Source organism: Ixodes scapularis, unplaced genomic scaffold (assembly GCF_016920785.2).
Source record: "Ixodes scapularis isolate PalLabHiFi unplaced genomic scaffold, ASM1692078v2 PGA_scaffold2__306_contigs__length_199485367, whole genome shotgun sequence".
In the NCBI taxonomy this organism is placed as follows: domain Eukaryota; kingdom Metazoa; phylum Arthropoda; class Arachnida; order Ixodida; family Ixodidae; genus Ixodes; species Ixodes scapularis.
The window spans coordinates 184,535,067-184,549,588 of NW_024609857.1; the positions used below are offsets into that span (position 1 = coordinate 184,535,067).

Consider the following 14,522-nt stretch of genomic DNA (forward strand, 5'->3'; position numbering starts at 1 on the left):
AAACTTAAAAACCCGTGGAATTTTGCGGTTTTTCAGAAAGCCGCAAAATGCTTCGCGTGCCTTCTATCGCTCTGCAATTTGTTGATTTAGTGTTTTTCGACGATGCTGAGCAATTTTCTAATTGAAATCATGCCCTTAAACACAATATTAAAAAAGTTAATTACGAAAAAAGAATTAACTTAATTATCTCGGTCTTTGATAAATTTCCTAAATGGGCGCCTGTCCGAGGACCAAAACGACACAAGCCTTTTTTTGTTGCGATGTGTAGTTTTAGCAGGAGCGATTTGGCCTGAGTTTTCTGAAACACCCTGTATATATATATATATATATATATATATATATATATATATATATATATATATATATATATTGATTTAGAGCAAGCCTCCCAGGTAAGGAAGCTTTATGCCCAAATAAACTGACTTTCTTTTCAAACAGACACCAATTCTCGCCCTCTAGGCGACGAGTGAGATCTGCAAATAACCGAATTGTACTGAAATTACAAGGGCAAGGCATTAACATCTGACCTATACGTCAGTAATCCAAACGAATGTTAACATTTGACAATAGGCTCAATCGTAACTATCCCACGCATTTTCTATTGGAGTTCGATTAGGTTCTGTACTAATAGTATATCATATCCCTCCTCCATTTCGCGCTGCCAGGTCGGTTTGAACTTGGCTTCCACAGCACTAATATCGTCCCATCAAACATATTATTAGCTGAGAAAAACTTCTACTGTTCAAAGCATAAGCCTATGCCTGCGCTGGCGTCGCATTTTTAGTGTTGCAAGTGGAGACTGTCAGTTCAAAAAAGCGTGTAGTTCCAACATAAAAAAATACTAACTACGTATTATATTTGACACACATTATCATTGTTACAGTTTAACCATGTTCATTTTTGGTCTTTTGAGCCTATCTTGAGATAATACAGCAACCAGGACAAAAGCTCACGAGTTCTCTCCATTATTCATTTACCTCCAGAGATAACACCTTCCGACGTCGCCTTTGACTTCACACCATATATTATGATGAATGGAGAGGACAGAGCTTGAACAATTCCAACCAAAAAGAACGGCAACGGGAAAGCCCAGAGCTGTGAAAGAGTATTGAATACACCAGAGTTATCAACACTGCTGCAACTGTTTTATAAAGCAACTGATTTTCGACGAATATATAGAAGTATATATAAATATAGCGAAGAAAGAGTACATTCCTGGAAAGGCATATTTTAAAGTTACCGGTGTATCAAGCGGAGACCGTCTTCGATCGGGGTGATGGATAACGTACTCTTTTGTGTTGGGTGCATACAGAATTTGTTTATGACATAAAAGAAAAAAGGAAGAAAATTGTGGCTTCTAGAAACCTTAAAATAGCAACAAAGAATGATATCAGGGGATGAAACATACCTATAGGAGTTTAAAGTACAAATAGTTGTCAGTTCAACCTCAGAGGGTGATAACATTCACCAGGGCTATTTTTGAAGATAAGTATTAACGAAATGAGACCACAGGGAAAAAGAAGACATGAAATGAGAAAAGAAACACACAGCAAAACCACACTTATGTTCCAGTAATATTAAAATGGCCTGCATATTGAATAACAAAAAGTCAAACCCACCGAGCACCCTGAAAAAAGGTTGTTTTAATTAAGGGTGTTACGATGTTTCGTGTAGCCAAGAGAGTTGGCCCGGACTGCCATGTGTAAGTTATTTGAATTTGGAAATGTAATATGCCTTCCTCGGTTCTATTTTTATTAAGAGAGTTTATTATACACGGAAACATGTTAAGAAAACTTATTGTTCATGGAAAGGCGTATATGTAGCTATTAAGCACGCATTTCCCTGGATCTACTTTGACTCCGTTATCTACGTCTGCCTGGTCCGTCTCACCCCCTCCTCACCCATTTACGTCGATGGTGGCTGGTATTAGATTCACGGATCGACTCTCCATAACGTTCTACCAGTCGTTGTCACCCCACTGTATTCGTTGTCTACAGTGGGGTGCGCCTTTTAGACGACCCTATCCTCACAGAAGATTTACCTCGAGTAATGTCCAGGCACATTCTTTATGTCGTCATAAACGACAATTCCCTCTATGAAGCATCCTGTTTATGTCAACAATCTGCCAATTTGATAAGATCTCCAACGCATTCGCGCCATGCTTTGTGGTACCCATCCGAGGCTCGTCCTTCCTCGCCAACCTAAACATCTGTCAAGAGGTACTGAAAAACGTATACTATATCGTTCATCGCTTTGTGCAACTGCCGCCACGATGCTCCCTGGCGGCTGATATAATTCACCTCAGTTTTAAAGGCATCGCAATCTTTGCTCAGCGCTTCAAGCAAGGGTTCGCGTATGGCCGGAACCGACCGCCTTTTGCATGGTCAAACATGATCCCTGCAGCCACACCGTCTGCATTAATGAGTGAAGTGACCTTTGCCGTCTCTTCCTCGCCTGTCCGAAGGAGCTCTAATGTTAACGCTTCCAAATTGAAAATCCCCCACTCTACCCCCACGTCTTGCCAACCGGGTGCAAAACTGGGACTTCGTGTTGTACTCCAGAGATCGTATGGGAGGTTGGCACCACGTGTGCACCTTCGGAGAACCCCAGACATTTACAGCAGCCGAGTTCGGAGCTCTGGACACGAGTGCTGCTCCCTAGAGGCCATGCCCACCGTTTATTATCCTGATGCACCCTCCAGTACAGGCACGATGGGCCGGCATTACGAAGAGTTCCTCCTAGGACTGGCTGCCACTCCATCCCAAGATGCTTTGGGGACTACCGCAGAAACTTAAGAAACACCTGCACCCAAGCGCGGATACAATCTACGCAAGAAAAATGTAAATGTCGTCGAAAGAAAGGCACCTTGCGGCTGACTCACTGGTTCAACAGGTACTGTATTATACGAGTACCACTATTAGATATGTTTTCTGCTCGCACAAAAATCATAGTTAAACGTATTCGATGCGAGCTCCTTACTCAAACACAGCAACACTATCTTTACTAAGCTACATCGCCAAATTTCTCTCACCTAAATATAATAAATTCGGCATCTGGGAATTACACTGCTTTGGTAGAAAGAGCGGAGAACACAGCGTCGCCTAGTTATTTGTTCTTGGCCCCTCCTGTTTGCATTCTAATTCAATAAAGTGCTAGAGTAATGATAGAGGTGCTTGTAATAAATATCATGCTGGAATATTTCTGTCGTCTACAATGAATCCCAGAGCCATAAAACGAGCCTGAAATATTTGTTCTTGTGTTAAATAGCAACAATAAACGCCGCAGAAGACGCCGATCTCGAGGTCGACGGGCGTGCGCACATCCACATATTTAAGTGATAACAGTTACGGACTCTTTTTACCACTGGAAATTACGTCTGTTTTGGTTGTAGCTTTAAGGCGTATCTAACCGTAGGATGTCTGTCGTCGACGATGCCAACTCCTTAAAAAGGACTGTCCGTTCCCCGTGGGATTCGATCCTTGGTCCGCCGCATATGAAGCAGAAGTCTTACCACCGAGCGGCTCTACAAATTTGACTAGGTTGTCTCAGTGTTGTGTTTAGGGTGATGCCATCCTTCGCAGTACCAGAAGCCGACTGCGCGCGCTCTTTGGGAAAATACAAAAAAAAGAAAAAAAAAAAAGCCGATAACAAAATGCCAAGTGCTCGTGCCGGAAGACCCGCTTTCACCAACTCCGGAACAAAAAAAAAACAAAAAAAGAGAGTGTTCAGAACAAAATTATTAAATTACAATGTTGTTCCGAACGCGTTTTTCCACGCACCCCAAGGTGCGTGAAAGCGAGGACGATGCATAACGACTTCGCCATAAAATGTTGCAGCCACTGATCTCTATCGTAGTAGGCTGGATAGTGGACCGCGGCCTCGGCAGCTGGAGCCGAGTGTCGCCACCGGTGGCCATTGATGGACACCAGCCAATGCATCGGACTCTATGGGAAGAACGACAAAAAGTGCCGTTTTCCCCCGTTTCTAAGTTGTTGTCGGCACTGAAACTTTTTGGATGCTTTTCGATAAGCCCGTCAAATAGCTTGTGTAGAAAGATTAAAACTGACAGCCCCCGCAGTTCTTATGAATAAATATTTTGTGGTCGATAGTGACTCCGCAGTAGTGCAGCTTAATGAGGCGAGAGTTACCTAGAGTTACAGCGGAGTCGGTGGCTGTTTCGTTGAGTTGGGTTTTGCAGACCACAAGCTCGAAGGCTTTTCTACGCAGAATTCGCTCACTCCCGGAAAGCTGCTGTCGAGATGGCAGTTCTTTGTCATTCATCAACTTCTGGGCTTCTCCGAGGACGGTCTCATTGACGGCAAGTTCCTCTGTTTACTCCACTACGAGAGAAAGCTTGCCAGCTCAGCCGTAGGTGCTCCGGTACGTTTGATTTTTTTGTTCGGCGACCGAACGTTTGACAAATACCGATTCGATCTCCAAACACCCGACATGAGGATCGCAGCGCATCATAAAATACTCGCCTCCGAGCACAGCGTAAATGCTGCAATATGCTTACTTTTGTGCGTTTCTCCCATAGACTTGCGTGTATTGCCTGGTGTCAAGCAATGGCTGCCGGTGGCGACACCGACGGGCTCCCGATCCGCGATCCAGCCTACTAAAATAGAGATCACTGGTTGCAGCTATCGCGCGGACAGGAGAGCTAATTATTGTGGGACTGTCCGAAGAAGTTACTACTAAATTGGGAATGCCGAAACCCGGGATTTTGGCAAATCCAATTTCCTGCAGAGACGTCTTCATACAGCCTATGGTTTCAGGTTTCAAGTGATTTAATATGCCCTCCCGCTGGAACTGGGTCAAGTTCAAAGTGTGAGCCTCCGGTTCCAAGAAAGTTAATATGCCGGCCCGTTGGAACCGGATCAAGTTCAAAGTGTGGTATATATATATATGGGCGGTTTTATGTGGATTCAGGCAACGAGTAGCAGTATTATTTTTTTTTATTTTGCTTCAAATTTTTTTTTCATGGAGCATCTTTTAAGAGGAACAATCCTTTTTAATTTAATGTCTTTATATGTTTAGTTTCCGAGAAAAAAAAATCTCTAAGAAGCGGGAAGAACGGCGAGGTTTTGACGATTGTCGTGTGTGCCGTTTTTGAATCACTTTCTATCTCAAAGTATTCAAAAGAGAGCGTCTATATTTTGTTTAGTGTGATATATGTAAAAGTAGGTAAAACGACATTATAAATACAATTTATTATTCGTCGCTCCGATTTTTGTAAAAATCCCCAAACATGCCTCCGCGAACAACTGTGACCTAAATTGCGGATTTGTTTCTGAGTCGACTATGTCTAGCATCGCTTTCAAATGAATACCACGTGCAGAACCTTTCAGTGCCTTCCAAATTAAACAAAGTTTGTGTTTTTATCATGTAGAAGTACTGAGAAAATAATTATGAAACAGAGAAGGTTTTCTGTATAGCCAAAGAAAGAAAATTTACCTTAAGTACAGACAAAGGAATGACCTGTCAAAAATGACCAAAACGTGATTGGAGTGACGAGTTTGACGTTTTTTTAGAAAACAATCAGATTCCTAAAAATACTTGAATACGTCAAAGTATCTCTATACTACCTATTAAATGAGGGGGAAAAATTAAAAGGGTGTACTATCGCCAGTAGAGGGTGTCAAACACGCGACCTGCGACGGCAGGCAAAAACACTAGTTTCTGCCACTGCGGCTTCTGCGCTTCGTAACTCGAGAACAAAAAATCTGGGGAACATGCGGTTTGCGCCTTCCTTCAGTTGAGAAATGGCTCCAAAAAATATATTTTTTTCGTCAAAATTGAAGATCAGACCCCTTTAGCCTGCCCGATTTGAAATGAAACCACCGATATGTATATATATATATATATATATATATATATATATATATATATATATATATAACGGGCATGGTGGCGGGAGGCCGAAGGCGTGGGTATATAACTGAGACGAGAAAACCCTTAGTGAAAACAGCAACAACAGGAAATAATCCGTTGTTGCTGTTTTCACTAAGGGTTTTCTCTTCTCAGTTATATATATATATATATATATATATACAGACCGGGTCTTTTTTTTAACTTAACATATTTTTATAAAACAAGCCGTGAAAGTTAAACTTATGGGGTTTGTGCAGGTGAGTTCTATGTCCAGGGGGACAGAGTATATGGGCCTAATCGTAACGATCAGTCGGCGAATTAGTAGAAATTCGTTAATTAACGTTTTAATTAATAAAAATAGACATATGGATCTGATTTGAAACTTGCTGAGCGTCATCGAAAACCATTTTTAGAAGGACATAAAGCAGGGGCAGCATTTTACGGCGTTCTAAAGAAGCGCTCAATTGAGACGCGTTTCTAGGTTTCGCTTTCTTATCGGAGCGCATTTTTGCGCCCGCGGTCCCGCCCCCCCTTTCCGGTGGTCGAGGCGCGAAGCCACCCCCTCGCCTCCCGCGTAGCCTGGAGCGAAGTTGGGTGTACTACGTATGTTGCACGTTTCAAGGACTGCATAGGGTGCACGACCGAGGGCGCAGAAATGCGCTCCAATAAGAACTTGAAACGCGTCAAAATTGAGCGTTTTTACGGAACGCCGTAATAAACTGCCCCCCCCCCCCCCCTTGTTATATCCTGCTAAAAAAAGTTGATTCAGAGGTATTCTATGACGCTGTGCAAGTTTCTAACTGAAACCACATGTCTATTTTCCTTAATTAAAAATTTAATTACCGAATTTCAATTAATTAGCCGACTGATCGTTACAACTATGAATTGAAATGCACACCGAGGGTCAAAAAATAAGCAGGGCGTTGCTCTCTCGGTTCTCTGTCTTTTCTATTTATTGATGTCTTCATTCTACCCTAGTATTATCTTAATTCAACGCAGTTGGAATATTCGCACACCCCTATTTTGCAGACGACCAAATTAGCAATGGTAGATTGCCTAGTTTTCAAAGACGGAGCAGCTCCGTCCAAGGAGGGTATTTGCAATTTAATGTTGGACGACGTCTGCATATATTGAGCGCAAGCGCGCATGCCCAGCTTTAACTCGTGGCGAAGAGGATATCAATGGAGAGGCAGAAACACGAGCAGACGAGCAACGCTTTCGACTCCTCATTGCATCTGATATTGCGAATTCGGCGTATAGACAAGGTTACCCCACTTAAGTAATTAGAAACACTCTGTAATCTAGGCACACTAAGTGATAGTTGTAAGTGGAGGTGCCTTTTCTCGATAAGCGCAAAAAGCAGAAAACAAAATGCGTCGTCTGCTCGCTGTGCCTTTGAGGGGATTATATTATCTACGCACGTCGATTAAGGCTCCTCCTGCGGCTGATCCGACTCCATTTCCAATTCCTGAGATGGCCTCTAATATTCCCTAAAAAGAAATACCAGAAATTAAAAAAAAAAAAAAATAGGTACGTTTCAAACAAAGCAAGAGAACATTTGCAGCCGAATCTCTCTAGGCATTTCTTGAGAGAATGATGCCCCCCGATGTGCTCGGATCGATAATCATTGATATATTTTTATGAGCTTGACCAATTAAATTACCGATGGGTATCCACAACGCTCTAGCAGGCATCCCTTTTAAAGTGAACGATATTCGGAAAAATTGTGTTTTCGCCACTGTAATTGAATGTTCTTTATGGAGCTTAAGCCCGCCCAAACCATGGGCCAATTTGATTAGAGGAGGACTAGTGATTTGCACTTTGAGAGCATCGGTGGGCATTGTACATACAAATATTCCTGAAAGTGTACTCGGAGCCTAATCATAAATAAAAACAACTCAAGTAGGAGGGGCGTGTCATATTGATTTACAATTTACGCTGGCTGCCGATACCGATTACATGGAGGGGTGTTCATATGTACTCTGTCTCTGCAACCTCCCCGTAGACGAATGCCCTTGCCTCACCCGTGTGGCCGCCAATCCATGGCCTCCTGGAACCACGTTTTAGGAGTGCCTCACTTCACGACTAGGCAGCTGCCTTCCCTTATCAGTGATCGCAAAATGACGTCCGCTCACCGTTTTTGTTTATGCTGTCCAATAAGTAATAACCACTGGGGTCTCGGTCAGGCCATACCGTTACGCGATTAAACGTTCCAGTGGTCACGCGACGCGCCAGAAAAACAACCGAACCCGATCAGTCACCCGTCAGTCACTGAGTAAGGTGCATTCCCGTGAGGCCGTGATTGCCTTGGGTCTGATCGGGTTCCGCCATCTTTTTGGCTCGTCGCATGACTATCGGACGTCTGGCCGCGCTTTTGTGTGGCTTGACGGGGCCCGCTGTAATTATCACCAGTTGGGCTCAGCATAAAAAAGAAAAAAAAGAAAAACACGATGCCGTCCTTTCCTCGCCATTAATACGCTGAAAGCAGCTGTCCACTGTAAGGTGTGAGGCACCCTCAAAACGTAATTCCATAAGGGCATGGAAAGTCTGCCAGACAGGTGGTGCAAGGGCATTCGGCTGCTGGGAGAGTCTATCTAGAAGATGAAGAAACGCACAGTCCTGTGAGTAACAGGTATCTGCAGCAAACAAAAATCTAAATACATATGGGCACCACTCGTAGTTCAAAAGCAGAATATCAAAAGAAGATGAGTGCCTCAAGGCATGTAAATATATGTATGAAGAAAATGCAAAAATATAGCAGATGCTCGGACAACACTGAGCATGTTTGTCAAACTTTATTTAACCTCGGACACCTCAGGAGGATACCCGATGCACATGGCAGAACACTTGAAGACTTTGAAAAGCTGAAGAAGCACTAATGGCGTATTCACACTGGAAGCGGATCCGCGTTCGCAAAGCGGTTGCGGATGCGGTCCACGAGCGGCCCCGTTCAGAAAACCGAGACGCGGTTGGCGGTTTCTCGGCGATAACGCGTGATCTTTTGAGACTTGCGTTTGGCAACCCTGTTTTACAATCCGAAATCAGCCTTAATCGCCGATCCAAAGCCAAGATTTTGCTATTTTGGCACTCCGAAGATTTTTCTTCGGGATGTTCCCACGCATCACGAGTTGAGGCAGCGAAAAGAGGCATGGACCCGCAAAACTCGCCTGCGATTCCCTCGACTTCGCCCACAAGCAAAGCATAGCTAGGCGCGCCTTGCTGGCTCAGAACAAGATGCCCCCGACCTCTTCTTCCAAGTGGGCCCTTCCAGCATGAATAGCTGACCTTGTTTTCGGTGTAGAAGGCCAGTTTTTACCCTTCGTTCACTCTTATCACGGTGGGGTGAACCCTGGTGTGGGGGAATGTGTTCGGTGCTAGCCGGTCGTGCCTTCGTTGGTGGTGGACTCTCGTCACTCGCACGTCGATCGAGTTCACTGTTTGTTTGACATTAAGCTGAAATAAACGCCGTATGGATTACCTCTGCATCGCCTGGTACGTACACTTTATTCTTTGAGTATGTTCCCTTTATTTTTTTTTGTTTGGAGTAAACGTTACTACAAATACCCTGTCCGCTCCGCGGTAGTGCGTTCGCTACGCAATGAGGCTCACGACGTTTGTATCGGCCTTCGTGGTGGTCGTACACGCTGTCGAAAGCTTTAAATAGTTAACGCGGCTATCTTAGTGGGTACAAAAGTGGACATTTCGGTCGATCAGAGGCGGGTTCCGACGTTCTACGGGCAGAGATTAACAAGGCAGCGAGCTTCGGGCTGTGGCACTCGGAATAATAAACAAACTCTTACCCGAACCAAACCGCCGGTGGGAATCCCGTTAAGATTACGAGTCAATTATTTTCACGGCGGATTCAAGTGACAGACGTGAACATCACGTTTTTTCTTTGATATGACTGATGTACCGCTAGGACTACAGCGCGTTGGACGGTTCACCAGCGACATGTGCCACCTTGATTCGAAAGTCACTGACGTCACGGTAGCGTCGCGCCGTGATTGGTTGCCACTTTGCGGTTCGTAAAAGCGGTTGGGAGAAATCGGTCCCGAAGCGGTTGGCAAAAACGCGCTCGAACCGCCCGATCCTAACCGCTTTGCGGTTGAGAACGCGCGTATCCGCTTCGCGTTTGCGGATCCGCTTCCAGTGTGAACGCACCATAAGAGGGTACGAGTCAATCTATGGCAAAAAGATTTAAGCGCCTCCTTGCGTGTTTATCCCGCCGCTCTACCAGGAGGTTTATAGGACAGTTGTCGCGCCATGGACTCGAGATTAGATTTTCACCTCCACGTCTCTCGCATTGTTGGCCAAGGACTTCGCCAACTGGGTGTAATTTCGCGGATGACAAAAAAATTTCGTCGCTTTGAGTGTCTTTTATGTCTGTATTGTGCATTGGTTAGATCACGCCTCGAGTTTGCGTCTGTGGTTTGGAACTCTGTAACGATGTTATATAGTAATCTTATTGAGAACGTTCAGCTTAAGTTTATAAGAATCTCATACGACCGATATATCGGCCGCCGCCGTTTCTACAATTACCATTCCCTACTCACTGACCTCGGTCTAGTGCCTCTGCACGATAGACGAATTACAAGAGACATGCCTTTCCTGCGCCAAATTGTGCATGGTTCTCTTGATTGTGCCCAGCTGCTGATGTCGTTGAGGTTCCGGGTACCGTCAGGGAGGACATCAAAATGCAGAGACACGTTTTACCCTGATGTGCGGGCCACTTGCCCAATGACACGTCTGCAACAGACTCACGATGCCTTTTTTGGTGAAACAGACATTTTCGCCTGATTTTGTTTTTATCTCATACTTTTATGTATCTATGTACATGACAGTGCTCTGCTGCTCAGGCCACTTGGCCTGTTTGCAGGCACGCAAATAAACCCCATCTATCTATCTATCTACCTATAAAGGCAGCCTAAGGAAGTGAAGGTATTCTGCAAAGCGGAACGCTTTTAGTGTAAAGAAATAATAGTCTTTAACTCCAAGTTATTTGAGTATCTCTCTTTGTTACCTTAATAAATTTTTTTTTCAAAACATAAATGAGCAAAATTGACGTGCGTTCTCTGATCAGCGCCAAACACCTGGGTTGTGCCTGTTCAATTTTTTTTTTATCCCTGTACTCAGTTTTTAGAAACTTAAAATCTCATTTGTATATGAATAACTTAAGCTTTGCATAATAATTTAGGCAAAGTGACTCTTTTTCACCACATAGTCTGCTTAGTGAAGTCTACATTTATAATAGCAATCGTATGTATTGGTAAATATTATATAGTTTTCTTCAGTGCAATAGGTCACTGTTTCTCAAGCCACTCCTGCAATGGCTCACAGGTGTGAGCCGCTGTATTCTTTAATTAAATAAAAAATAATGTTTTTTTATTAGCAGATACGAATTAAACGAATCAACGTTTTGAACACCCAAAAGAAACATCTCAACAGGTCTCTGGTTAGTACTCGTAGCACAAACCACCGGCATTACATTCAAAATCTTTCAGTAGCCGAGCGTTCAATGTATTGCACCTTTTAGCTAGAGATGCCATAGTGTTACACCCTATGCAGTAACGTTTGAATAAAATAAAATTGCATCATGTTCATTATGACCGCCGAAGAACAAATCAGGCAACGCATTAACATATGCCCTGCCATTGTAACTTTTCTCAGTGTGAACGGCATGGCTTATTTTGCCGATGGGTCTCGCTGCGTAAATCGTTCTTCGGCCTTCATAATGAGTGACGCAGAAGTCTGATTCACTGCGGAGTGATAAAGGGCAGTGTACGACAAGACGGTGGCACCACGGTGCTGCTCTCATCAGACTCATTTCACATGCACATCAGATGGATCGGCACAAACCCCTTTAAATGTCGCACGCTCCTTTTGAAGAAACACCCCGATATGCTACCTAAGCATATATCTGATCAAGTACGTTAACAAAACTGGTGAGTGACGAAAACGTGACAATTTCAATTGGGAATGAATTCCAATCTTGAATTTTTGTATGATATCTATTTGTTATACATCTTTGAAAAAAGTTAAAACATAAATGCAATACCATGATACATCCTGGAAACGAAATTCTGTACACATCTTTGTCTTCTTTTCGGGTCCCTACTGCCGTCACGGTATGTACACCTAGTTTAGCTTCTAGAAAACTTAAGAATTTTCTTGCATTGTTATAACAAACTCATTTTAAAACTGATATGCATATAAGGTGAAAAAAGTCATCACGATAATTAAAAAAGATATAACTCACATATAAGACGCCAGGGTTACTGGAATATACACTGGTTGCGGCGGCATACATGGTCACAATTAGGAACGAAATAAAAATGCCTAAAACCATCAAAGTCAACAGCGATAACCAAAGTAGCACGTCGTCACTGGAAATCCAGTAAAGTGACCTGCAGATAGCGAAAACAATATTCGTTTACTATTTATATCAAATGTATAAGTGTGAGTATAAAGACAGAAAAATAATAACCGAAACTTCACTAGATTTCTACTATACCACTTTACGTCAGGGGCCTAAAATATTAGGTTTGCATTGAGCTCAAGTACGTCCAAATAACAAAACCCACGCAAACAGTTCTATGGTCCCAAATCGTTTTTTTTTTGTATTACATTTTAGGGCCTTAGAAAGCCCAAAAGAAGCCCAGGTGAAGCCAAACTTTACTTTTTTTCTTTTTTGCCAGAGCATGAGCAACTTGGTCCTAATTCACCAAACAATTTCCAAAGTTAGGCTTCGCTTCTGGTTGTTCGGCTTTTTTGTGGCAATTTTGGCTCCAAATTGCCAATCAAGTGCCAAAATTAGGTCTTAACAGGTTCTTCGGTTCCATGAACAATAAAAACGTCAAAGAAAAGTACTCTGGAACTACAGCTAACGAAGTGGAGCAAAACAGTACTAGCCCTAAGTCAGGCTCGCAGGATCGCCAAGATTGTGAAAAATTATGCATTTGCCTGGCGTGCTACCTGGGAACTATTGTTTTTTTCTTGCTGCTTCCAGGCCGTGCCGCAGAAAAACATTCCGCAATATTTCGTGCGAACACACAACATGCATCTTGTGAACATTCGTTAATATCGAAAACATAAAAAAAGTATTAATATTTTATAATATATTTGTTTAGTGACGTGTTTTTTTTTCCTTTCTCAAATATTTTTTGAAGTTACTGTGAAGTCGGGATTAACGGTTTAGTTTCTCAGGGTGTTATCAATCCTTACGAAGCTCAAAACGGCTGCATCAAGATGTTATGGCTACAGGAAACAAAAATATATAAATAATTTGGATAAGTCTAACCATATTGCGGTAGTGATTTAAATATTTCCAGGAAGTAAAATTTGAGCCCGAAATGACTGCCTTTCATGAGTGGACGTACAGCGCCTTTTTTGAGATAGATTCTGGTGATGGTGAAGGCTACATACAGGTCTGAGACACCTTGCTCATTCTTCCAAACTTTGTACTTACATAATTGTCACGATTGTAGGCAAATTGTCATATAAAAAGGCTGTATTATTTGTCGTAACACAACATTTATCTAGCTTTCTAAGCATATATTTCTCAAAGCATGTTATATTTTATTCCGCTAAGGAGTGTGCGTCATGCAGCTCACTTCCTATCAGTGCTGTTAAATATTTTATTATCCTATATATCAGACGGCCTAATTGAGTATTCCAGATTTTCCCAACTTTGCTTTTAAGAAAGGGTAGAAATAATACGGTGCGAACGAGAAGAGAAATACAGAGTAAAAAATACCCTAAACATAGGAGAGACAGCAGTGTCCCTGCTTGGCCGAGCAAGTAAGATTTTGTTGGAGAAAGCCAAGTTATCTGAAACAAAAGTTAAATTAAGTACGCGAACTGGGAGGGACAAATTCTCTTTCCGAGCAACACGATATTTGTATATTTTGTTGCTGAGATATTGTCATGTTATTGAATATAGATGCAATAAATTGCAATATCTAACCCTCGAAAGCTGCGCGACGCACTTAGAAGTATAGAGTTCTTATTCTTTTCTTTACTCTTAATAAATTGTTCCAAAAGGCAGGAAGCCTCAGTGGCTAAAAGGGTAAAGGCCTTTTCGACATAAGGCTACCTGTTTAAAGAATCGAGATTACTAATCGCACGGCGAAACCTGTTAGCCACTTCTAGTTCTCCCATTTCTTCAATACATTTAATTAAACGTAGGCACCACACTTAGTAGAAGATTATGTAAAATTCCGTTTTTTGTTCTTGAGCTACCTTCCTCAGTAAGTGACACCCATCATCAACCAACATTCTTGTCGTGGCGTCAATTAGAAATAACATCAAAGTTGTTTCATTAAAGTTTCCCCAATATTATAACTACGCTTAAAACTCACCACTTCGGCTGAAATTTAAAAATAAAAATCAAACTACGTAGTATAAAAATGCCAGCGGGTCTCCTCTTTCGCAAAGTCTGCATTGGTTCAACCACTTCAACCTATGGAGCTTACCAAGAGAATGGCGAAGAACGACCTGATTTGGATCTGCTCAGAGACAATGAGTACGGCGATTTCCTTGCTCATTTCTGTCTGCGAAGGAACTAGTTTTGAAGTAAACCGTTGCTTTGTGGCTCTTAGTCATTCGCTCATCGTGCTACATAGAATGTGGTGGTTGCCCCACCATGTGTTCTG

The 14,522-nt window shown here is 42.6% G+C and overlaps 1 protein-coding gene across 1 annotated transcript in view; it reads right to left on the bottom strand.

Annotated features, from left to right (window-relative positions):
* The window catches only part of LOC115308388, a 61,313-nt gene that overhangs the window by 44,666 nt on the left and 2,125 nt on the right, over positions 1 to 14,522 (bottom strand). The window contains exons 3-6 of the mRNA XM_029966271.3: positions 13,625 to 13,698; positions 12,128 to 12,275; positions 7,293 to 7,361; positions 993 to 1,095 (exon numbers count right to left, since the gene is read on the bottom strand). Coding sequence (XP_029822131.3) covers positions 993 to 1,095; positions 7,293 to 7,361; positions 12,128 to 12,275; positions 13,625 to 13,698 — 394 coding nt within the window. The remainder of the gene's footprint in view (positions 1 to 992; positions 1,096 to 7,292; positions 7,362 to 12,127; positions 12,276 to 13,624; positions 13,699 to 14,522) is intronic.